The sequence below is a fragment of the Schistocerca piceifrons genome, chromosome 4, assembly GCF_021461385.2.
Source record: "Schistocerca piceifrons isolate TAMUIC-IGC-003096 chromosome 4, iqSchPice1.1, whole genome shotgun sequence".
Taxonomy (NCBI): domain Eukaryota; kingdom Metazoa; phylum Arthropoda; class Insecta; order Orthoptera; family Acrididae; genus Schistocerca; species Schistocerca piceifrons.
The window spans coordinates 500,038,720-500,065,837 of record NC_060141.1 but is presented as its reverse complement, the minus strand read 5'-3'; the positions used below and the strand labels follow the sequence as shown (position 1 = coordinate 500,065,837).

The window sequence follows — 27,118 nt, the reverse complement described above, 5'->3', positions numbered from 1 at the left end:
CCACGTATAGTTAACGGAAGACGTAGAAACGATATTCCGAAACGAATACGTATAGAGGACGTTCGAATTAGAATAGAAACCCCACCCACGAACACAAATTTTCTGTGGCAGGTATGAAATATAAACTCCGTTACACGTTCGTTACACTTGAAGGACAGATGTTGAATGGGCCGAAACGAGCCGCCGCATAACAGCGTAGTTGCCTGCTAACTTCGAAAGAAGGTAGCTGCGGTCCCTAGCGCAACTTACGCATGTTGGTGAAGGCGGATCGCTCTCCGTACCGCCTCCATTTTTCCGTTTGTTTAACAGGGTATACCAAAGCTCTCACGTCCGCATTGATTTTCGACGATATTATAAGTTGCGCTAGGGACCGCATCTACCTTCTTTCGAAGTTAGCAGGCAAGTACGCTGTTATGCGGCGGCTCGTTTCGGCCCATTCAACATCTGTCCTTCAAGTGTAACGAGCGAGTAACGGAGTTTACATTTCATACGTGCCACAGAAAATTTGCGTTCTTGGGGTTTCTATTCTAATTCGAACGTTTGACTTACGCTATACGTATTCGGTTCGGAATATCGTTTCTACGTCTTCCGTTAACTATACGTGGTTAACATTATGAAGACAATTAATAACATTTGTGAAATACAACTTTGTTTGCGAAAAACATAATGCTGTTCGAAGTCGCCAGTTTTTTCACGACAAACGACTTTCAACAACTTATTATATGCATAATTGTTGCAACTGATTGCCGGGAATTATATATATATATATATATATATATATATATATATATATATATATATATATATATTTGAATTACAAGAAACAAATACTAAAAAAAAAAAAAGTTGCATGGCGCGAGATTCGATCCAGCGACCTGCGTATTTCGAAACCGAGCGCTTACCGCTGCGCCACGACGCTGTAGAAACTTACTAATCGTAGAGAGTATTTCACAGCAACGGTTCATTTTAACTGTCGATTTTCTCGACAACGGCTGAGAAGTGCACCTTGGTGCTTTGCCACATTACACCTCTGGCCATGAGCTTTTATTATGCGCAGTATGAATTGAATCTGAATTTCACAATTGGCGGCCTCCCCTTGTTAGTGGATCCGTTCTTTATTAAGTACAAGGAATACTTCAAAAAATTAAACTAGTGAACTGATGCTGGGTATATACGTGTTACATAATTTTACCTTAATGTCGAAACACGTTTGCGAATATCTCGTACAAGCAACTGGTCCGAGATCTGCTAAAAGCGATGCGAATACGAAAGTTTGTATACCAATTACAACCCGACTGACAATCGTTCTTTTTAGCTACAGGGATTCGTACATAAGTTTAAAGTATCTCTAAAAAGTTCACTATTCTGTACTCATCAATAAACCTCATGACACTAGCAGTATGTTATGCTTTGGTAGGTCTGAAAGATTTCATTAAGGGAAGTTTGAATAAGATAAGAATTTTTTCTTTTTTTTTCATCAGACAAACTACTGTTTGCACTTTCAACTCCTGCTTCACGGAAGTTTCCAGATGTGTGGACAAAGAGCCACCCGCGCTTCCACTATTCCTAGGCAACTGTTTTGTCTCGCATTTGTTCCCAACTCATCGGCTACAGCCTGCCACCAGTTTTCAGAGTGTGATCTCTGTATAAATTACTTTCGACATCACATAGTTCTGATCGAAGATGATTCGCATTCATCAAATTCACAGTTCCCTCGTTGGTACACTTTCCAATTGCTGTACACAATAAACTCATAACTAAAACATGCCGTGTACGCGCACAATCTTTCGATCAAATGCAAAACGAATGTGGCGCTGTCGGTGAGAGAAGTACGAAACAAAAGTTGCGAGCGAGATGGAAGCATTTACAGACAAGGACAGAGATAGATAATGGTCTGCAATACAAAATATTCTCAGCCACTGGTGGGCAGCATTGGAAACCCCCCGACAATACGTCGGCAACTACATGCAACATCAGCAATCTTGCCCAGCCATACCGCAAAATTGCCGTCTACTGTAGTCACATTATAGCAATACTGACAGCAACGCTATTGTGGCAAACTGAAGCCGTAGAATATGCCCAATCTAAACTAACTTTAACATATTCTGAGTGGAGGGGGTAAAGAGGCGTAAGGGGGGGGGGGGAGGAGAGGGACACGGAAGGAGGACGGTGTCCATCCCCACAGGTGAACTTACTTGTAACGCATTAAAATTCGACCCGCCTGCTTAGCTGGGTGGTAACCTGGTCGCCTCCCATGCAAATGGGGCCGGGTTCGATTCCCGGCCGGGTTGGAGATTTTCTCCGCTCGGGGACTGGGCGTTGTGTTGTCCTCATCATCATTTCATCCTCATCACCGCCGCGCCAAGTCGTCCAATGTGGTGTCGAATGAAATAAGACTTGCACTTGACGACCGAACTTCCATTTCCGTCAATTTTTAAAACAATGACACTTAAAATCGATTAATAAAAATAGTAAAGTGCGTGGTCGAGCTACCAACTCAGAGCTCATTGACGACCTCTACTCATCACATTAGGGACTGAATTTTAATAAGTATTACACTGTCGGCGTAATCAACGAGGATGGTGGAGATGTATCCAGCCAAACTGAGGGCTGTCCTGATGTAAGTATATAAAACACAATCCCACGCAAAGTCCACTGCGCAACATGAGTGACGCACTGTCAGAAGAGAGTACATCTTCCAAGTATCCTGCAGACACAGTTCTGTTGCGGTGCACATAACAAGTGCATCACAGCGGGGGAATGAAATGGTGCGGCAACTGGAAAATACGCCATAGAGTACGATTCTTGTGGGCAAAAGTCTAAATTGCACATAGATTCACCGCGAAATGCTGATGGTATATGGGCCAAATGCAATGTCGCGTCCAGTCGTAGTGATATGGTGCTAACAATTTGACCAAGGCCGCACAAACGTGGGAAGAAGATGATGTTGCACCACGAAATTTCCATCTTTTCGGCAGGTTGAAAGAATATCCGGTAGAAAAGTTCACAAAGCGGTTCTCGAATGGCTCCGTGACCATGGATTATTTCTGTCGTCGAGAAACTGAACGATTCGTAGAACGTTCCGACCGATGTTTACAGAGACTTGGTGACTTTGTTGAAAAACACTGTCACGTATAGTGACACTTTGAAGTGCAGTACAGCATTCAATGAAAGGTATCTGGCCGGCTATAATAATGTCTAAGACTGTCTTAAAAATGTGTAACTTACTTTTCAAAGTCCCCTCGTAGTTAAACAACACTGCACCGGAAGTGGTATGCTACAAGCTTCAAATACTGATGGATGTTCCCGCCGGAGCAGGAAACTGTGTCAAGGGACAGTGTCCTCTTCGTCTCCTGGTGGTGGCGATGATGATGATTGGTTTATGGGACGCTCAACGACGCGGTTATCAGCTCCCTCACAAATACCCGATCATTTCGCAGTCCAGTCCCGCCATTTTCCCGGATAATGATGAAATGATAAGGACATACAAACACCTAGTCCCCGGGCGGAGAAAATCCCCGACCCGGCCGCGAATCGATCCCGGGACCCCGTGATCCAGAGGCAGCAACGCCAACAATTAGACCACGAGCTGTGCACTATTCGTCTCCTGGTGAACATAACTTTTTCCATCGCTCTGCCTGCATGACCGGTTTAACTGACCGCAGTTTGTTGTTCACGCCTTCCCAACATTAGTTTTTCCACAGGCGCATGCCTTCTGTCCGACGGTACCATGTTAGGGAGCTGTGGGACGGCACGCTGAATTACAACACGATCTCTATACGCTTCTTTGATTGCCTTGTCGTCTGCGTCGTTTCCCCGTATCCCGAGGTGACCTGGTACCCGGCAAGATTGTCTTGGTTGTGGACCTGCTGTAAGGTATTTGTTAACTGTTAAGGAACACGAACTCCAGAGACTCTATCAAGAAAAACTGCTGAACAACCAAATGCATTCCCCTACTTAGACGATAATTTGTTTTCCCCACATTATTACGGAAAACGAAACGTGATTATCCCACAGCAGCAAAGGAAAACGGTTTGTAGATGACGAAACCGGCGTTTTCAAGTGATTCCATTCCCAGGCGGAAAATTTTTAAGCAGAGGAGTTGAAAAAGCTATTTGCAAAAACACCAAAAATATTTAGAAGTAAACGGCAGTTACGCGGAAAAGTAAGGTATAGTTTGTTCACAACACCCTGAACGAGCTGTCCTTAATAGTTCTGGATCGGCTGAAATCGGAAGAAGTCGGTCGACTTCGGACCACGAGTATTTTTTGTACAGCCGCTGTCAGCACCGACGATTTAACAATATTACATTTATACTCAACCTCTATATTATGTCGGAACCAAGCAGTGACGCCACAGTAAACAAGTGCAGTGGTGACTAAGGAAAACGCATCGCACTGTCAAATGGTTCAAATGGCTCTGAGCACTATGCGACTTAACTTCTGAGGTCATCAGTCGCCTAGAACTTAGAACTACTTAAACCTAACTAACCTAATGACATCACACACATCCATGCCCGAGGCAGGGTTCGAACCTGCGACCGTAGCGGTCGCTCGGTTCCAGACTGGAACGCCTAGAACCGCACGGCCACTCCAGCCGGCGCATCGCACTGTCAATGCTTCTAGGTCAGCTGTGCATACATGAGGGTCATTCGGAAGGCCAAGAACTTTTTTCTACAGAAATTTTTATTTGATGTTATTAAACGTAACTATTTTACAATTTGATACGCAAGCTAGTTGCCGCCATGTTGTTGAATCACTGGTTAATGGCTTCTGTTCATCATTACCTCCGTTGCGTTGTCCACTCAAAAAAATCTTCAATTCGGGGAATAAGAGGAATCACTTGGGGGCTATATTCGGACTGTATAGCGGATGCTGAAACATTTCCCACTGAAACCAATGAAGCAAGTCCTTTGTGCGAACGTGCACTAGATTGAAGGAGGATATTCTACTGGTTACCTCTCCGTGTCATTTGTTTTTAATAGTGCGGCGAAGTCGTTGAAGCGTCTGACAGAACGCCGCTGTATTTATGGCCTCACCTCTAGGACTGTAGTCGATGACCAAAACACCCTTACGATCCCACAACACCGTACCCGTAATCTTCCTGGTGCCCAAAATTTGTTTTGCTTTTCTCGGTTTCGTTGGAGCTTGCGTCTGATGCCATTCCACTGATTGGCGCTTTGATTCTGGTGTGAAATGTGATATCCAAGTCCCATCACCAGTGCCAATGTGATTCAAAAATTCATCAGCATCCTTTTCACAGCGACAGAAAAATGTCAATGCAGCTGCCATTCGTTTGGTATTGCTACCATTCCTTTGGTTTTGTGTTCCTCTGACAAAATTCGAGGAACCCATCTGGCATACAGTTTTTTATGGGCCAGATCTGCAATAACAATTTCGTACAACACGATTCTTATAATGTCTGGAATGAATGAGTAGAGTCCACTTATTGAGAAATGACTGTTTTCTTGGGGTTTTGTTTCAATCCTTGCTTTGAGTCCGGCCCCAGCGATCTTCGACGTGAAAATTCTTCCATCCGCCATTAAACATGATGCACCACTTAACTGACCCTTCGAGCATAATGTTATCGAGTCCTCAGTATCTGTCAATAAATTGCAATGGATTAGACTTTTTGCGCGTTTAAAAGGCGGATAACACTGCGCACCTCACGCTTGGCGGAATCGTCAATTTTGTTACTGATTTTAAAGTCGCACAGCTAAGCAATAAGCAGCCGAATTAGATGGCAACTGCCGCCAAAATGAAGCAGATAAGTACCAAGATCAGTACTTAGTCGGCGGCGTTAGTAAGACGGTCACGTGTTCAAACAAAACGTTCTTTACTTTCCGAATGACCCTCGAACTATCAACTCCGATTACACACTAACTCAACGATGGGTCGACCGAAGCGACTTCATTCGCAACGTGCAATAACACTGTGTGGTTTTTTAATACCTGTGTGTAGGGAAAAATGTTCTACCGTAGATGTTACGAAATAATGGAAATGACAGGGTTATCGCACACAGACTTATGGACGTCATCGCAATCCCGCATCCTGTGACTTCTCGATAGAAATATTAATCCTTTAACAGAGGTGACACTAGAACATTCTGTGATAGTTACCAATTAAGTGTCGACATGGAGAGGCTCAATAATAATAATAATAATAATAATAATAATAATCTCTCTCTGGGCTTCAGAAGGCTTCCTTCGCTCCCTGCATCACTCCGAAAACTCGGTCAAGACGTCGTGAACAAACTATAGGTCTATAGGAAACTAAAACAGTCAGTAAAGCTCTTTAGTCATAAATGCCTTGTTGATCACGCTGTCTTTCGTTGCCTCTGCCTGTGTAACATTTTTCTTCCCAGAGCGGCGACGGACATGCGGTAACAGTCAAGCAGTACAGCGGCAAGTGTACTCGGCGCTTTTCGCCGCCAGCATGCTGCTTAGTGCTACATCCTCGGCAGTTGGGATGGAAAGAGTGAGAAGGCGGAGAAAAGAGGAGGACGGAAGGGGGAGGAGGGGAAGGGGAAAGGGACGGGGACAGAGAAGCTGGCGGAGTGGCAGGGAGCTGCCCGCCCGCGAGCAGCGGCTGGACTCTACACTAGAGGGACGTAGCGGGTTATCTCCCGTGCTGCGGCGAGCGCGCCACGTTAATTAGAGAGCTACCTTAAGTGCATCGCGCACGCTAACAAGCAGCGCTGAGCGATGGAGGCGCCCCCGATTCGAAGGTCGGGCTCGTGACTCAGCAGATTGCGTTGCCGAAAGAATGGAAAAGCACGACGCAACCTCACAGTACATCTACGTCTACACAGATATTCCGCAAACCACCGTACGGTGCGTGGCGGATGGTACCCTGTACCACTGCTAGTCATTTCCTTTCCTGTTCCACTCGCAAATAGCGCGAGGGAAACGACTGTCTATATGTCCCCGTATGAGCCCTAATTTGTCGTATCTTATGTTCGAGATCCTTACGTGCAATGTATGTTGACATATTAGACCTTCTGGTGACAAACATACCGGAACTATTTGAAACAGTTAACGCAGAACAGGGAATCAGCGATCATAAAGCGGTTGCTGCATCGATGATTTCAGCCGTAAATAGAAATATTAAAAAAGGTAGTAAGATTTTTCTGTTTAGCAAAAGTGACAAAAAGCAGATTTCAGAGTATCTGACGGCTCAACACAAAAGTTTTGTCTCGAGTACAGATAGTGTTGAGGATCAGTGGACAAAGTTCAAAACCATCGTACAATATGCGTTACATGAGTATGTGCCAAGCAAGATCGCAAGAGATGGAAAAGAGCCACCGTGGTACAACAACCGAGTTAGGAAACTGTTGCGGAAGCAAAGGAAACTTCACAGCAAACATAAACATAGCCAAAGCCTTGCAGACAAACAAAAATTACGCGAAGCGAAATGTAGTGTGAGGAGGGCTATGCGAGAGGCGTTCAGTGAATTCGAAAGTAAAGTTTGATGTACTGACTGGGCAGAAAATCCTAAGAAATTTTGGTGTTATGTCAAAGCGGTAGGTGGATCAAAACAAAATGTCCAGACACTCTGTGACCAAAATGGTACTGAAACAGAGGATGACAAACTAAAGGCCGAAATACTAAATGTCTTTTTCCAAAGCTGTTTCACAGAGGAAGACTGCACTGTAGTTCCTTCTCTAGATTGTCGCACAGATGACAAAAAGGTAGATATCGAAATAGACGACAGAGGGATAGAGAAACAATTAAAATCGCTCAAAATAGGAAAGGCCGCTGGACCTGATGGGATACCAGTTCGATTTTACACAGAGTACGCGAAGGAACTTGCCCCCTTCTTGCAGCGGTGTACCGTAGGTCTCTAGAAGAGCGTAGCGTTCCAAAGGATTGGAAAAGGGCACAGGTCATCCCCGTTTTCAAGAAGGGACGTCGAAAAAATGTGTAGAACTATAGACCTATATCTCCAACGTCGATCAGTTGTAGAATTTTGGAACACGTATTATGTTCGAGTACAATGACTTTTCTGGAGACCAGAAATCTACTCTGCAGGAATCAGCATGGGTTTCGAAAAAGACGATCGTGTGAAACCCAGCTCGCGCTATTCGTCCACGAGACTCAGAGGGCCATAGACACGGGTTCCCAGGTAGATGCCGTGTTTCTTGACTTCCGCAAGGCGTTCGATACAGTTCCCCACAGTCATTTAATAAACAAAGTAAGAGCATATGGACTATCAGACCAACTGTGTGATAGGATTGAAGAGTTCCTAGATAACACAACGCAACATGTCATTCCCAATGGAGAAAAGTCTTCCGAAGTAAGAGTGATTTCAGGTGTGCCGCAGGGGAGTGTCGTAGGACCGTTGCTATTCACAATATACATAAATGACCTTGTGGTTGACATCGGAAGTTCACTGTGGCTTTTTGCGGATGATGCTGTGGTATATCGAGAGGTTGTAACAATGGAAAATTGTACTGAAATGCAGGAGGATCTGCAGCGAATTGACGCATGGTGCAGGGAATGGCAATTGAATCTCAATGTAGACAAGTGTAATGTGCTGCAAATACATAGAAAGAAAGATCCCTTATCATTTAGCTACAATATAGCAGGTCAGCAACTGGAAGCAGTTAATTCCATAAATTATCTGGGAGTACGCATTAGAAGTGATTTAAAATGGAATGATCATATAAAGTTGATCGTCGGTAAAGCAGATGCCAGACTGAGATTCATTGGAAGAATCCTAAGGAAATGCAATCCGAAAACAAAGGAAGTAGGTTACAGTACGCTTGTTCGCCCACTGCTTGAATACTGCTCAGCAGTGTTGGATCCGTACCAGATAGAGCTGATAGAAGAGATAGAGAAGATCCAAGGGAGAGCAGCGCGCTTCGTTACAGGAACATTTAGTAATCGCGAAAGCGTTACGGAGGTGATACATAAACTCCAGTGGAAGACTCTGCAGGAGAGACGCTCAGTAGCTCGGTACGAGCTTTTGTTTGAAGTTTCGAGAACATACCTTCACCGAGGAGTCAAGCAGTATATTGCTCCCTCCTACGTATATCTCGCGAAGAGACCATGAGGATAAAATCAGAGAGATTAGAGCCCACACAGAGGCATACCGACAATCCTTCTTTCCACGAACAATACGAGACTGGAATAGAAGGGAGAACCGATAGAGGTGCTCAAGGTACCCTCCGCCACACACCGTCAGGTGGCTTGCGGAGTATGGATGTAGATGTAGATGTAGACGGCAATAGAATCGTTCGGCAGTCAGCTATTTTCTGGATAGTGTTTCTCGAAAAGAACGTAGCCTTCCTTCCAGGGTTTCCCATTTAGTCCCTGAATTGTCTCCATAACATCTACCAGTAACAGATCTAGCAGCCCACCTCTGAATTGCTTCGATGTCTTCCTTCAATCCGAGCTCATATGGATCCCAAACACGCGAGCAGTACTCAAGAATAAGTCGCACCCGCGTCCTATATGCGGCCCCCTTTACAGGTGAACCACTCTTTTCTACAATTCTCCAAATAAACTGAAGTCAACCATTTGCATTCCCTACCATAGTTCTCACATGCACGTTCCATCTCATATCGCTTTGCGACATTACGTCCAGATACGAGGGTAAGTCAATTATTATCCGCAAAGTAGTTATGAAATTTTATTGTAATGAAATAGGAAACGTACAAGAACATCATTTTTCGACATAGTCTCCTTGCGTTTCAACGCACTTGGTCCATCATTGTACAAGCTTCCTGATGCCCTCATAAAAGAAGGTTCTCGGTTGAGCTGTGAGCCAGAAATGCACCGCTTCTTTCACTGCTTCGTCCAAGGCAAATCGACGGCCCCTTAATGCTGTTTGAGTGGACCAAACAAGTGATAGTCAGAAGGGGCAAGATCGCGACTATATGGAGGATGATCCAATACTTCAAATTTGAGTTTCTGGAGCGTTTCAGCAGTGTGGGCAGCAGTATGCGGATGGGCATTGTTGTGCAACAACACACCACCTTTTGACAGCAATCCTCGGCGTTTGCTTCGAATTGCAGGCTTTAGCATGGCAGTAAGCATCTCACTGTAACGTACACTGTTTATTGTTATGCCCCTTTCCCCATAATGTTCCAGTACTGGACCTTGTGTGTTCCAAAAAACTGTAAGCATCAGTTTTCCTGTGGATGGTTGGGTCTTAAACTTTTTCTTGCACGGCGAATTTGGATCATTCCATTCCATACTCTGCCGTTTATTCTCTGGCTTGTAGTGATGGATCCACGTTTAGTCATGATCCTGTATAAGAAGTTGTCCTCTTCGTTACCATAGCAAACCAAACGTTTTTTGCAGATGTCGAAGTGCGTTTGTTTATGCAACTGTGCGGGTTGTTTTGGAACTCATCTTCCACAAACTTTATGAAACCCAAGTCTGTTGTGGATGATTTCGTAGGCAGAACCTTGACTAATTTGCAGACAATGTGCCACTTCTTCAATATTTAACTGTCTCTCTGAGCGAACATTCAATGGTTTCTTCATTTGTGGTGGTAAACAGACGTCTGGCTCCTTCTTCATGAGTAACACTTGTGCGACCACTCAGAATTTTTCAATCCATTCGTAGACACTCCTCTGTGGCAAAATACTGTTCCCGTACTGTAGCGAAAGTCTTTGATGGATTTTGCCTCCTGATACACCTTCCGACCGAAAATACGGATCACTGAACGTTGCTCTTCTTTGCTGCAAATAGACAGTACAGCAGCCATGATTAACAGCATGGCAGCGATAATGAAACTAACTTAGCAGCTTGAAAACTGCAAAGAAATAACAACAAATAAACAAAGCATGCATCATCAATGTAAAACAGTACTACCAAAATAAACAAACATATAACTAAATTGCGGATAATTATTGACTTACCTTCATATTTTGACGACTTAACTGTGTCAAGCAGGACACTTGGTTCAAACCTCCCACTCATCTGAATTAACTTAATTATTTTCATATTTAGGGCTAGCTGCCATTCATCACACCAACTGGAAATTTTATCTAAGTCGTCTTGTATTTTCCTACTGTCACTCAACTTGGATGCCTTACTGTACACCACAGCATCATCAGTGAACAAACACAGATTGCTGCCCATCCTGTCCACCAAATCATTTATGTATAAGAGAACAACAGTGTTCCGATCATGCTTTTCTGAGGCACTCCTGACAATACCCTTGTCTCTGGTGAACAATCACCATCAAGGACAGCATAGTGGGTTCTATTACTTGAGATGTCTTTGAGCCACTCACATATCTGTGAACTTATTCCATACGCTCATACCTTCATTAACAGCCTACAGTCGGGTATTGTGTCAAATGCTTTCACAAATATGGAATCTGTCTGTTGCCCTTCATCCATAGCTCACAGTATATCGTGTGAGAAAAGGCCAAGCTGAGTTTCGCATGAGTGATGCCTTCTAAAACCATGCTGGTTCGTGGACATAAGCTTCTCAGCCACAAGAAGGTTTATTATATTCGAACTGAGAATAAGTGCAAGGATTCTGCAGCACACAGAAGTTAGGGGTATTGGTCTGTAATTTTGTGGGTCTATTCTTTTACTCTTCTTATATACAAGAGTCACTTGCCACTTTTTCCATTTGCTTGGGACTTGGTGTTGAGTGAGAGATTTGTGATAAACAAGCTAAATAAGGGGACAATGCCGTTGAGTACTCTTTGTAAAATAGAACTGGGTTTCCATCCAGACTTGGTGATTTATTTGCTGTCAAATCTTTCAATTGTTTCTCTACACCAGGTATGCTTGTTACTATGTCGGCCAACAGGAGTTTTTCTGATGGTCAAATGATGGTATGTTTGTACAATTTTACTGTGTGAACAATTTCTTGAACATGAAATTTAAAACTTCAGCTTTCATTTTGCTATCTTCAATTGCCACACCAGACTGGCCAACACGAGACTGAATCGAAGCCATTGACCCGCTTAGCGATTTTACACGAGACCCGAATCTCTACTAACCTTCGCTTGTCGTCATTTGTGTGTTCCCTTTTGAACCTAGAGTGCAACAGCCTCTGCTTCCTCAGCATCCTCTGAATTTCATTATGAAATCATGGCAGGTCTCTTCCATCCTTTACCCCATTACTAGAGACATAACTCTCCAGACCATGATTTACAATCTGCTTCGAAAATGTGTTCAAAATTATTTTGCATGGCTGTCTGTGTGTACACCCCACAATAAATCCACACACATCACAGTTTATACGTGGTAGGTTAAGGTCGCCTCCTACTAGTATTGACCGTAGACTTCCTTTGAATGACTCTAGAACTGTCACCGCAGAATCTGGTGGCTGGTAAAAACATCTAACAATTAACTTGGTTTCACCTACACTTGTTATACCGACCTGATAACTACTCTGTCACACTTAACTTCAATCTCATTAGAAGCAATATTTTTGTCAACTGTAATGAACACTCTCCCTCCTGTGGCCTCTAATCTGTCTTTCCAAGATACGTCCCACAACTCGCAAAGTATTTTAGAGATTTCCACTTCAGGTTTCAGCCAGCTCTCAGTCCCAAGAATAATTTGAGCACGAGAACTTTCCTGGGAGCAAGTAAATCCAGGAACTTTATTACAAATACTTTGACAGCTTACTGATAAAATTATGACAGTCAAAGTGTTGTTATCCTGAACACAGATTCCTTTGCTGTGTATCAACTGGTGATACTACTGTACTTGTATGGCAACTGACAAGGAAGCAGCAACCTGACTCTTTCATGGTTTTTCCCAATTCGCCCAACTCCTCCAGTCCAATTGGTAGCATACACGTCTCTAACCATCTGCTGACATTAGCATAAGCACTCAATTCCCAGACAGAAACTGATCAAAGGGCAGATCCTGGCGAGGTCTGACTCTCACTTGAACATATCATCATTGTAGAAGGTTTTGTTAGAGGATTACGACCCTCAATTACATGGTGACATAAGGTATTGTATATCATATGACCTCAAAATTCTTCATAGGGCATCTTTCTTTTCAGGAAGAAGAAACGAAGTTGCTCATCAATAATTTTTTACTTCATTATTAATTCTAACCCATATAGCCTACTACACCACCTCACTAAGTGAGGTGGTTTAGTGATGGAGGTCAGATTTAGGTTTCCCATTATTTCCCTAAACTGCTTAAGCCAAATTCTGGGATAGTATCTCTGAAATGGCACAGCCCATTTCCTCTCCCATCCTTCCTAAATTAAACTTCTACTCTGTCACTGATTTCATCATCAACAGGACACTAAACCCTATTTCCCTTCCCTTTTCTCACCTGAAAGGCATTAAACAGGCAATATGTTGGACTGTGTCTTCCATAGACAACTAAGTGAATGACAGACGATCCAGTGCTCCTGCAGTATGGACAAAACATTTCCCATTTACAGTATTGCAGTTCTTCCATTGTATACAAAGATCCTTTTTGGCCATTCAAAGACAACAAAGCTCACTAAACATCTCAGCCACATGTGGTAACACATGTCATTTTAAAATAAAGAGGAATATTCCTAAACAAATTTTCTCAGTTGGTTTGCTCCAAATGAGTCATCCAGATGCATGGCACTTTGGTGGCAGAAAAATAAGCTTCATCATTAGTTTCCAATACTCTTAGTGCATAAAAGAAATGCTTGCAGTGCCATTATCTTAAACCTTTCCTATCCTTTTTTGTGCTCACTTCATTCTCTCCAATTCTTATTTATTTTAAGAAGGTAAGGATGTAAAGCACTACGGGTTATTACACTAATGTTTAAAAACAAAAAACAAAAATAAATAAATAAATAAAATACAATGTGAAGTCACTTGAAAACTTTATTATTTTTTACACTAGTTTTTGAAACAACAGTGGCGTTTGTTTATGATTGTTTATAATTTTTTTCTATACATTACTTCTTAAAACATTCTCCTGAGGGAAGTCCAGGCTTCCTCCTGCACGTTTCACAGTAGAAAATTGTTTCTTTTTTTCCTCCTTGCTCCTTGTGTTTGCTGCAAACCATGCAGTCCTTTGTTGATTCTTTTTCTTTGATTGTACATTATAAAACAGGTCTTCCCATTCAGCCTCTCCTCTGTGTCGTCAGACAATGATGGTCATTCTCTTTTCTCTGAATTTGTATTTCTCACCTGGCCAACTAGCTGTCTGATTAGATTTCTTCTGTAGAAAAGGTATGTCTGCAGTTATTTTTCATGTACACTTTTGTCTATTGAGTAAAGACTGTAACTGTTCACTACAGCAACTTCAATCAGCCAGAAGAATAATTTTTTACACCACTTGTATGACTGCCTTGTAAAACCACAGCAATCACAGCACTGATCAGATCTGTGCCCTCTTGCCATAAGCTATGTGTATTCCAAAATAACAGTGGGTTTCAGGGATTGCACAAGTTCCTTCTTCCTATAACCATTGATCAACTGGGTCTGAGGATCAAAGAATGTACTCAACATAGTCACAAACCTCTTGTCATGGAATGAAAGACATAATATTCAACTCACTTTGATAGGCACATTACTTATATTCAGCAAGTTTTTCCTTCTTCAAAATGCACGGAAAATGCTTCCCAGAAGGTATAATTGTACCTATTATATGAAATTTCAATTTGTGCAATTCCCAAATAAGTTGAGAGCTGGCGTAGCACCAGTCAGTATAAAAACTGATAGCCTGAACCACCTACAAAAGGTAGCAGCTGCTGCACCAAATGAACCAAAATGGTAAATCAGGATAAATTAGACCTTCTGTAGTTGTGATTCCATAGTATGGAATGTGTGAAAAAAACATAACCATTTTCTTACTGACAGAAAACTCATAAACCTCACTTTGTACGCTTCTTTGGATTGTACTACTTGAACTGAATACTTCCTTTGAATCCTACTGTGCTCTCATCAATAGCCACATTTCTTTTTGTTACATACAGTTGTTTCCATTTACTGTCAATGTATGCATTCTTCACCTTGCTCCCTCTTATAAAGACACCCCTGAGCTGTGACAGGTGGAACTTCATGCAGCATCCAATATATTTGAGAAAAAAATGGAGGCAAGATAGAACATCCTCAAAAAATGGAGTTTGTCCTAGTCAGTGTTCTGTAAAAATAATCAACTAATTTTGGCTTCAAATTCAAAGCCATATTCTATATTACACACAAAAAAAAAAAAAAAAAAAAAAAAAAAAAAAAAAAAAAAAAAAAAATCCTTCAATTCTTCTAACAAAACATCCCTCCACGAGTGCCACACTGAGTGACTTTCTGTATCTTTTATTTAGCATACATATTTGTAGCGCTCATAATTTCACTAACAAGATTGTCAGTGAAGAAGAGTTGTAAATATTCAAATTTTGATTTTCGTTAACACCATGAGGTCTGGTGAAACACTGTTGCATGACAGAAAAAGGAAACTCCATAAGACCACAGCTGATATCACAATAAACTTTCCAGATACTCATATTTGCTACACTTTTCACTAGTAAAATTGTCAGTGAAGAAGAGATGGAAATATTCAAATTTCGATATTCATTTAACACCATGAGGTCTGGTGACACACTGTTGCGTGACTGGAAAACGAAACTTCATGAGATCACAGTTGTCATCAGAATAAACTTTCCTGATAATCATATTTGCTATAGTTTGGGTTTCTTTATCACAGTCTACTCCATCAGTAAACTCTAGTTCACTAGAACTTCTACCACTGCACACGACCGAAGTATCTTCCCAGTCACTTTCATCACTGGATTCTCCTTCATTCTCAATGCCTTTGAGAAGTCACCTGGCAATATCATCATCACTTATACGTTTCCTACTGGCCATTATCATACAATAAATGTGCGAATGCAATATGCTTTGAGTTGTCAGATCTTCATCCTAAGTGCTGCCCTGTGCCTAATGAATTCTAACTATTGGGCACAAGGAAAGCACAACAATGGAAACATGTCTGACATCGGAACCATAGCAGAAAATGGTAATGTTGGGTGTATGCTGATAATGTTGGACGTATCCTGACAGCTGATCATAAAGATTAACCTATAGCCTTGAGTAAAGTTTTTCATTATTTTCTATCTTCTTTTTCAGTCTCATAATTCAACTCAGTATATTCCAAATAGTAACAATCCTGTTTTGTTAATGTTTTGACATATTACTTAGAAATGTTACTCTATTAGCATGTAGGGAAAGTAGAAATGGGTAACAAATTGAACAATGGATACCAGTTTTTAAGTACCACACGTCAGTGTCTGCCTGTCCCAACACACACCCAGAAGGTTATACAGATTTCAATAATCAAATAATACACTTCAACAATAAATGCATCAGCCAATTGTAATCTGCATCCTTGGAAAATGTAATGAAAAATAATATGAACCCAGTGCTGCCTGCAATGCCAAAACACTACGGATTCACTACTAATACTGGCTGTTTCCACACATTTCCCCATTTCACCTCGTCATGCATGCCAGCATTCCTAGAGATACTAGTAGTGTCTTATGCCAAACTATTTTTTTTCTGGGCGATTTCTCCTGGCATTTGAGAGTTACATTTACATTCCACCACCTTCCCCTTCATTATCTCCACCCCATTACGTAGGAGATAGTACGTAATGTGTGAGCGCTATTTTACTGAAAGTTCTCCAGTTACTTATATGTCAACACTTCCTACTACCTCTGCTATCGATGAAGTTCTCAGGACTGTCCGCAATCTGATGATGATGATGATGACGACGATGTCCCATACTCCGCGAAGCGTAGGGGACAATGCATGAGACCTGCATCGCCTACTAGGCAACATCCTTGCTGAGGTGGTTTGCCATTGCCTTCCTCTGACTGTAATGGGGATGAATGATGATGATGATGAAGATGACACAACAACACCCAGTCATTCCGAGGCAGGGAAGACCCTGCCGGGAATCGAACCCAGGACCCCGCGTGCTGGAAGCGAGAATGCTACCACAAGACCACGAGCTATCTACACATACAATCTCTTTATTTTCTGTTTTGATCATTCCTTTGACTGGTTTAATATCATCCTATAGTTCTACTAATCTCTTCATCTTGAGTGTCTAATCTTTGTCTGTCCTTGGTGCTTTTCCATCAACTGCTTCTGTTGTAGCTCCGTCTTTCACAGCAAATTCAATAGCCAGAGATCGTAGCTGCCACATGCTGAGCTGACAACTTCGAGACACATAGAAAGACTGTCAAATACATGGAACTGCTGTCATTGCATAGCTAACATAGCTCGTTGCCCACAAAAGCACAATCACTTTGGGCCATATTTTGCTTTGCTGACTATTCACTGACATCATGTTCCAATACACCTGGCTGTGATCCTGGAATCTAACACTGGTTATTTCTTATGAGTTGTTTTACTTAGCAGCAGACTGCACTCTGATGCAACCACAGACTTCCTTGGTGGTTCTTTTGGGTGGCTATAAACAGGGTGGTCATAAACAATCTAAACAGCATGTTAGGGTGTTGCAGGGTAGGTTGTGCTGATAAGTAGCTGTTATGAAAAAAAAATTGATATGTTATTCCATTTCCCAGTTAATTAGCACTGAAGTTAGCCAATCACGCAGTTGCAGACACCCCACCAGGTAGATACATTTAGTGTCAGTTGTTCTCACAGCACAGATGATAGCACATGAGATTGCTAAGCCTTTGAGTTGAGTTTGATCCTTACTACTGTCCCAAGTCCAATTTTTGTATCACTCCCTTGTTTGGTTTTAGAAAACCAAATGAAGAACACATTTGGTGACACTATCTCTGGCACACCATTTGAATTTGTGTGTGCAATGGCCAGACTGGCTAACTTCCATGCTAATTAACATGGAAGTGACACAAGGTGCTGAATTTTTTTCTTAATAATCTTCTCAGCCAAATTATCCTGCAACACCCTTACAAGCTTTTCAGACTGTTGCTGAGCACTCTGTATATCCCATTTACAAAGTCAGGGGCTGGCTGGTTTATGAGTTATCAGTACATCTCCCTCAAGTGCCAAGCTGTCTGCTCTTAGTTGGCTTAGTTCATTTCCCACTTACCTTTCATTTGCTTTTCTCTGCTAAAATCTCCTTTTGTCTACTTCTTCTTTCTAGTGCCTCTTTACTTCATATTTTAGCTATACACATATATAAAATAATCTTTCTGTCACACCAAATTTAAAATGCTTACCGTTTCATCAAGTAAAGTATTAAAAATTCTTGTTACAGAAGTATGCACTGTGCAGTGCGGCTTACTGTTTCCAGGAATATTTATTTACCTTTTATTCTGCAAATTAGGAACAAAAGATCTTATCTTATTTTTACGCCTGAAACACTTTTGAGAGAAAAGTTATATTTTCTCGCTTGATGACAGGCAATAATTGACAGACTGGAAGCATGTTTCTCTCTCTTTCTGTTTGTATCTGTTTGGTCTACATGTAAACTGCATACACAAGCACAAGTTATGTCTCACTGTGACTACATCAACACTTCAGGGCTTTCATCTTCCTAACTCGTTTCGAAAATGGGAACAACCAATGTATTTTCCCAATTACGTAATACACCCTCTTGATAGGGTGACTTACAAGTTCTTTTAAATCTACATTGTAAAATCTAACAGGTCCTAGTAACCCATCGGGACACTGATCTATTTTCCATTTATTAACTTCTGTTGCTTTTTAATCCAGCAGTCACATGACACTGATTTGGGGAAATATAATGTTTAGTACATGGAGAAAAGTAATTAACACATTACATACTTCTTTTTTTATCTTACAAACAATCAGCTAATATGATTCCTAACAACCAAGTTCTTTAATTATGTCTAAAATAAAAAGGAGTACACTTACCACTATGCCCATCATTTTTATACTATGCAATTATAACTAGGAGGAATTGTGTTGAAACTACTTCTGAGCAGAATATTTCAATACTCACATCACCATTGTCAGTTTCTGTGTCAGGGGGTCAAAGATTACTAGTCATCCCACAATGAACCAAACCAAAGGAAAAAATGAGCTTTTTGTATACTTACCGGCCTGCAATGCCTGTTGGTTGTATTTCCTGCACAAAGATTCCAAGTTCACCTTTCTCCTCACTTCGGAGACCAACAACACTGAATCCAAGACTGCTCCCTTCTGGTTTATACAGCTGCAAGGTGACAAAAATTCATAATTTGATATTATTCCATGAATTCTACATAATTAAGGTAAAGTACAATGTGAGCTTATAAACTGAATTCTATAGGCAACAAATCAGCACTGGTAGATAAAAAAAACTCATTTCTTGATTTTCAATAAAATAAGACATAATGTTCCCCACTGTACACTCACAGTTAATATTTTTTCTTGCCTCTCTCTAGGCACAAATAGAACAGAAAAAATATCCCCAATTCACACATTTTGGACACTCATTCTTATGAAAATGTTACGTGTAATAATAAAGGCAAAATGCTGGAACATAAAAAGCACAATACGTAATGCTAACAGATTATTGAGACAAGGGAAACAAATAATATTAATTCTGAAGTGTCATACATAACATGAACTAAAGTACTGAAATGAGGGTTTTATCCCTTTTGTGACAACTAAATAAAAGTGAAGGAAAATGTGCCATATTGCTGATATTTTATCAAATCCAGCAGTTTTCAAATATTTAAAGTGAAGGTTCATGCACTATATATTTTTGTTTTCTTTTCCCTTTAAAAATACAAGCAAATCAAAAATAAAACTGCCACATCAAAAGGATAGAATTATGAAGATATACAATCACTTTAATATTTTACAAAATGGCAGGATAAGGGTGAAACTGGTTCTCTTGTAGGAAGGTGAGAATAAGTGCCATTTTTTTCTTTTCCTCAAAAGGTGGAAAAAAGAAAAGCACAAAACTAAAATGTACATAACAGTAAATATGATCAAACCTTCACCAAATACCCTAAAACAACATGTATCACAAAAAACTACAGGAAAACATCTGCATAAAACAATTAGTGGAATGCAGGTAACACAACACACACGTAGTGACAGGTCAGGAATATTTACAAAATACTGTGGGGGAGTGAACAGTTTATGCAGTGAAAGAAATAAGATGTTGAATACCATCCACGCTACTGAAATAACCATCACACATTTTACAGGAAAGAGTGGATAACCCATAGCCAATTTATATTTTCACCAAAAGCCAACCAAATCATTGGTCTTTGCCTACCTGCACTGTCAGTACCTCCCTGCCTTGAGAGGATTCCTGTATGGCTTTCTGGAACTCTATTGCATATGTTGGAGTGGTTATAGGGGGCAGGGCGACGTCCTCAGGGGCCAAGGATGGACTAGCAATCTGATAAAATGCAACCATATCAATTTGCCACAAACTGCACTTTCCAGCTATGTCATAAAACTTTATGTAGTCACAGTAATATATTCTAATTATGTATCTGTAGTACAAGCTTAGACCCTGCTGAAAATAAATGTTCAAAAGTATTGTACAACTAGGACACAATCTGTGTTTCCCCAAATTGTCAAAACAGAGCATAAATGTGTGTTGCACATGACCGGATTGCACCTGCTGATACAACCATACCTACTGTCTCCAAAAACATAACAATGTCACAATTATCAAAACAATTTATTAATGTTGGTGAACTTGCTATGAGGAAAAACAAAATTACTAAGTATTAAAATTTTCAATTATTGTTAGGTTGTATGAATCTCCTTTTATGTCCAGTATTATTTCACATACAAATATTTAAAGCAAAACTGAACTTGATGAAAATGTAATTTAACAACATTTTGTTTTAACACCGGACAAATTTCAGTTTCTAAAAGTGTATTGAGATTAAATATACTCAACATATAAGGGTGCTCATCATCAAACGAATAAAAGTGTTCCATTAATCTCCAATGGCCCTGAAACTCAATACACACTGACCAGTACAGAAGACCACCTTGGGAACTACAAAATAGTTCTCAATAACATTGTTTTGGATACATGAACAGTATATTTCATATGTGAATGTGTGTGCGGTAAAGTGTACTACAAGGACTGTAATAGACCTCTATGACTGTGCTTTGTATATTCTGTGGCATTACCTTAACGACATACTGTAATGCGGTGTTCCATGTAATTATGGATATTGAAGTACAGTTTAGCTTATTCTTGCATTTTCCATATTCAGAATTACTTATTTCACTGTGTATGTTCCAACAGAAATGATTATTTAACTATTTTTTTCCTTTCTCTCTCTGTAACATCACTTTCTCAATTCTCTGCAGTTCTAATGTGTCACTCCTATTTCCTGATTAAGTAGATGCATTATCTCAAACATCACACATTAATCGCATATGCTACCAGCTTCCTAATTTGCATTTGTCTTGCAGCTGCACCTTTGTATCAGTGTTTTGGATGCCTTACCGTTCCTGTGACACTCATACATTTCTCTTCTTTTACTCTTTCTTCTTGAATTCACAGAAGTGTGAAGACGTTACAACCATTGCATTTGACATATACCATTTCTGTGGAGGTTTCATTTATTGTTATTTGAGGGGCATAAAGCCTACATCTATACCGGTGCCTTATTCAGGTCTTTCATAAATGAATTACATTTTCATATGATGGTTCCAATTAAAAAAAGGTGTCTGAATCTGCCTTCAGTATGGCTACATTTATGTCAGTTCATCTCAAATTACACAACAGCAGATACTTATTCCAGTAACAGTTTTTTTGTCTTTTTATACACTACATATCACATTTATCTACAGTTAATCTTTGTACAAGGTGCTGTTTATCTTCAAATCTCTCCATATTTCATAAGAGTTTACTAACAATGCCACTTCTGAAACCACAGCCGTATGCTTGGAACAGCTTCAGCTTCATAGAGCTAGACTTTTTCTGACAAGTCGTTTATATGTATCAAACAGTAGACTACCATGAGTCAGGTCAGAAGCTACTTTTGCTTCAGACAATGGTTATGTTAAGAACAATATACTCACTTCCATTTGCTAGATTGTCTATAACCTGACTGCAAATCTTGTCAGGTATATGGGAGGCATTCAATAAGTAATGCAAAACATTTTTTTTCCTGGGCCAACTCTGGTACAAAAAATGCAGAACTTGTGAGACAGTGTGAAATATTCTCACTTATGCCTCTACAGTTTCATCAAGTTCCAACAGGTGTCGGCACTACACACAGCCTTCAAAATGGCATCCATAACGAAGGTGCTTTCCAGGCAGAGAGATGTAATTGAATTTCTTTTGGCACAAAACCAGAGCATTGCTTGCACAATGTCTACAGAGGCCTGGCAGAAAACAAAAGCACAGTGAGCCACTATGCAAGGCATCTGTCATCACCACAACAAGGTTGTGCAAACCTGTCCAATCTCCCATGCGCCAGTCAGCTGCATGCAGCTGTAACTCCTACAGTGTCAAAACATCTGGACACTCTCATTCAAGGTGATCAACAGATCACAACCAAACATGATGCTGCTCACCTGGATGTCTCCAGTGATAGTGTTGACACACTTGCCCACCAGTTGGGATACTCAAAGGTATATGCCCACTGGATTCCTAACAGAAAACCATAAAGAGCAACAAAGGACCATCAGTGCAAAATTACTTGCATATTACAAGGCTCACTGTGACAGACAATGGGAAGGTTATTGATGCACCAAGATGTTGCCTCCGACATCAACCAGTAGAGTGCTTGCTAGAATGCAGGCATATGGGCCTTCCCAGTACGGAGTGTAGGACTGTCACACTGAAAGGAGATTATGTTAAAAAATAGGGTTTTGTAGCCAAAAGAGTGGGGAGTAATAAGGTGTATTGGAATTCTGAATAAAACTGATCCACTTTCAGAAAAAGAAATTGTTATGTTACTTATTGAATGCCACTAGGTGATGAAGTGGAATTCAATCAAAGACTTTCAAGAAGCCCAGAAATGTGACTTCAACATGAACTCCATTATCTAATGCCTTCTGCATCTTGTGAATGAACAAAGAAAATTGGGTTTCATATGGGCAGTGCTTGCAGAAACCATGTTAACTCCTACAGGTGGGATGTTTGGCATCCAACAAAAGTCACGACAGCACAACATATGCTCTATAATTCTACAACATACTGACATTAACAATGTATGTTTGCTGATTTGTGCACTTGTACTGTGCTTCTTCTTATAAACTGTAATGATTGTCCTTTCTGCAGTCATATAATACACTTAGTTTGTGACATTTGCCTGCTTTATTTCTTCGTTGATAGTCCTCGGTGTCGACGTACTGCATTTTCATACTGGCTGAAAAATGGGGGGTGGGAGTTCAACACTGACTACTGTAAATGATGTAGTCGACAGTTGCTTTTCCAGTTCTTTGCTTTCACTGGTCACAGCCCCCAAATATCACACAGTTAACAGGACCAGTTCACCATTGGTTAACTTTTGATAAGCCTCATTAATAGTTTGCAGGCAAACGTCAGCATACTGTGACAATAGTTAACCGTTGAATATCTACGAGCAGTAAAAACATAACCACACAGTTCTTACAGAATAATACGGTACGTGTGACACTATTGAACAGGCACTGTCGTTATTTTAACACACTTATTTCATGGTTAAGTTGATGCATTGTTGTTGATCTAACCAATAAATGTTCCTCGTCTGAAAATTGGTCATGGACTGACTGTCTCGGGACCAAAATTTGGGCCTATATATATATCCTCACAATAATAGGCACTGAAACTATACACTGTCTGATGTTTAGCTTACTGAAATTAAAATTAAAAGATAACTCATTCAATTACTTGAATATATAGAAAAATCTGTTCTTTTTAACAGTTTCTCCTAGCACAAAGGTTACACCAAATTATTTGTTTAAATGATGAAATTAACAGATATAGTTATACAAGCAATACTTTTGACAAACTTGGTAATTATTTTGGAATTAATTAAGGGCTGGCTTTGCTAACATGTTTTCGAATGGAGCCAAACAAATACTTAAAGAATGCCAGTGGTTCATCTTCTAAATGTTTATAATTAGTACAGAATTTATATTTGTTTATAAGTCAACAATAGAATCTACGTCACAGAACAATCACTGATTTCACCATATAACAAAAGATAATAACTATGAATAGTCAAAATAAATTATAAAATTGATAACACACACAAAAATAAGCACAAAATTAGTTCTGGTGCTATATTCTTTAAGACTGAGGGCCATACTTTTTCTTCTATGAAAATGCAGGTTATACTCATATATGTTAATGGTAAATTAGTCAAAAACTGAAAAAATGAATTTAGGGAGGCAGATGGCAAAACAAGATAGGAAGTAAAAAGATCCCAGCTTGTTTCATCACAAGTTGTTCCAGCAACCTACAATAAACTGTTGCTAACAGTGAGATCAGTCCTTCTGTATATTCAATACAGAAGCTAATAGGTCCAGTAGTCTTTCCTCTATGGAGCAACTTGTTCAAATTTTTGATTCCACACTTACTTACTTCCAAAACTGTCATTCTGGTATCTGTTCGACAGTTGGAAGTTGGAACTGTGTTGCTGTCTTTGGTGAGGCAACTTCAGAGGAAGTATATAACTGTGTAGGCTTCCACAGCCAGAGTCAGTCGATATAAAAGTTTTCGGTGTATGATACCACATCATAATGTAAAAAAAAAAAAACTACTGCTGCTGGAGAAACAAAAAATCCGTGCGTGAATAGGCAAACACCTTCACCGCGTTGGGGTGCAGCCTCTCTTCTATAGTGGTCATAGGATCCAGGACGTGCTAGGCTCCACTAAGAACAAGATGGATGCATTACACACTCTAGGCGTTTACGAGGTGGAATTCAAATGTGGAGAGGCATGCATCGGCGAGACTGGTAGGCCAATAGCGACGCGCATTGGGGAACACGAGTGCTATATTCGTCTAGGGCAAGACAACAAATCCACAGTGGCAGAACATCAGCAAGACTGAAAAAGAAATAAAATTCAGCGAAGCCTGTGTGTTAGCCAAGCAGCCAATTATGTTGTTGTTGTTGTTGTTGTTGTTGTTGTTGTTGTCTTCAGTCCTGAGACTGGTTTGATGCAGCTCTCCATGCTACTCTATCCTGTGCAAGCTTCTTCATCTCCCAGTACTTACTTCAATCTACATCCTTCTGAATCTGCTTAGTGCCTTCATCTCTTGGTCTCCGTCTACGATTTTTACCGTCCACACTGCCCTCCAATGCTAAATTTGTGATCCCTTGATGCCTCAGAATATGTAACATGTCCTACCAACTGGTCCCTTCTTCTTGTCAAGTTGTGCCACAAACTCCTCTTCTCCCCAATTCTATTCAATACCTCCTCATTAATTATGTGATCTAACCATCTAATCTTCACCATTCTTCTGTAGCACCACATTTCGAAAACTTCTACTCTCTTTTTCTATTCTTTTCTTGTCCAAACTATTTATCGTCCATGTTTCACTTCCATACATGGCTACACTCCATAGAAATACTTTCAGTAACGACTTCCTGACACCTAAATCTATACTCGATGTTAAAAAATTTCTCTTCTTCAGAAACACTTTCCTTGCCATTGCCAGTCTACATTTTATATCCTGGCTACTTCGACCATCATCAGTTATTTTGCTCCCCAAATATCAAAATACCTTTACTACTTTAAGTGTCTCATTTCCTCATCTAATTCCCTCAGCATCACCCGACTCAATTCGACTACATTACATTATCCTCGTTTTGCTTTTGTTGATGTTCATCTTACATCCTTTCCAGACACTGTCCATTCCATTCAACTGCTCTTCCAAGTCCTTTGCTGTCTCTGACAGAATTACAATGTTATCGGCGAATCTCAAAGTTTTTATTTCTTCTCCACGGATTTTAATACCTACTCCGAATTTTTCCAATTATGACAAAACGCTAAATCAGAGAGGCCACTGAAATACTTAAACACCCCAATAACATGAACAGGGAGGATGGGCTCAGGCTTGCCCTATTTTGGCTGCCAGCAATCAGAGCCCAACAGACCACACTGTCAACACGAGGCACGAGCACTACCGGCAAGTAACTGCTGCCACGCAGCCGACATCCAGCAGTTGGTAAACAGCAGCCAACTTCTCATTCGACAGTGACCACCAATCATGGTACACAACACAAGAGCCATAGACAACAGAGGTCACGTTCTCCCTCCACCGCAATAACCTATTAAAATAAAGCTCCCTCTCCTTCTTCCTTAAGTGACCAATGAAACTACTTACCTTTTTAAAATTCTGACGTAATGGCATGCGCAGTGAACAGTAACAACAAAATATAAAGGACACTGCGTAGCTAGAATGCACCATTAGACCCAGAAGAAGGCCACTGCAACCGTGGTCGAAACGTTAGTTTTTCTCCAGCAGCAGTAGTGGTTTTTTATTTTTTTTTTAATTGCATTATGACGCGGTATCATACCCAGAAAACTTTTATGTTTAGAGGAAGTATTTCAGCCATCATTTTATCATCTGTTGGTCTCACCATGATCGATGAGCAACTGGACAGATAAGTTTTCTAAATTGATTGATTTGGTGTAAGACAAAAACTTTTTAGGGTTTTTTGATAACATGGCAAGTAAGAGTTTGATTCTGAATTCACTGAATATTTCTCACAGAACATTCTGTATGTTTTCTTTGACTTTGTTATGTATTTGTTTCTCAGCAGGGATTCAGTTTGATTTGAATCTGCCATTCTTTTGTAGTGAATTTCTAACAGTGTTACTGAACCATGGTGACTCCTCCTCATTCCTATCTTCCACATCACATACTTTTCTAGAACATGGCCTAAAAATACATTTTAATTTGAGTTGGACATCTTCTACATTCTCCTCACTGGCAATGATGATGTAAAATCAGTAAGCAACTTCCAGAACAATTACACTAGGCAACAGTTGCTGTGCAAGGTCAAGAAACAATTATAGGATGCACTAACTGTTGAAGCTCAAGGCTTTGTAATAACATATTTCTTACAAAAAAAAAAGAGTGATAATTTTGAAATAGGAGTTAGAATGTGAGTGGCCAGGAAGTCTGACACTGAGGCAAAGAACCTGTCCCAGAATCCAAACAACCACAGAAAACCAAGAAAACTGAAAAAAGGGAAATCTTTTTCGCAAAGATCAAATTTCATTACCTAAGAACATTTCTAATGCCTTTCTTGTTTTCCAGAAGATTGATCCT

At 40.4% G+C, this 27,118-nt stretch overlaps 1 protein-coding gene across 3 annotated transcripts in view; it reads right to left on the bottom strand.

Moving 5' to 3' along the window:
- Nucleotides 1–27,118, bottom strand: part of LOC124795501 (patj homolog) — a 489,093-nt gene that overhangs the window by 435,645 nt on the left and 26,330 nt on the right. For 2 of the 3 annotated variants that reach the window (XM_047259561.1, XM_047259560.1), the window contains exons 4-5: nt 20,149–20,274; nt 18,977–19,092 (exon numbers count right to left, since the gene is read on the bottom strand). In XM_047259561.1, coding sequence (XP_047115517.1) covers nt 18,977–19,092; nt 20,149–20,274 — 242 coding nt within the window. The remainder of the gene's footprint in view (nt 1–18,976; nt 19,093–20,148; nt 20,275–27,118) is intronic. The other variant, XM_047259562.1, reaches the window with a different exon arrangement.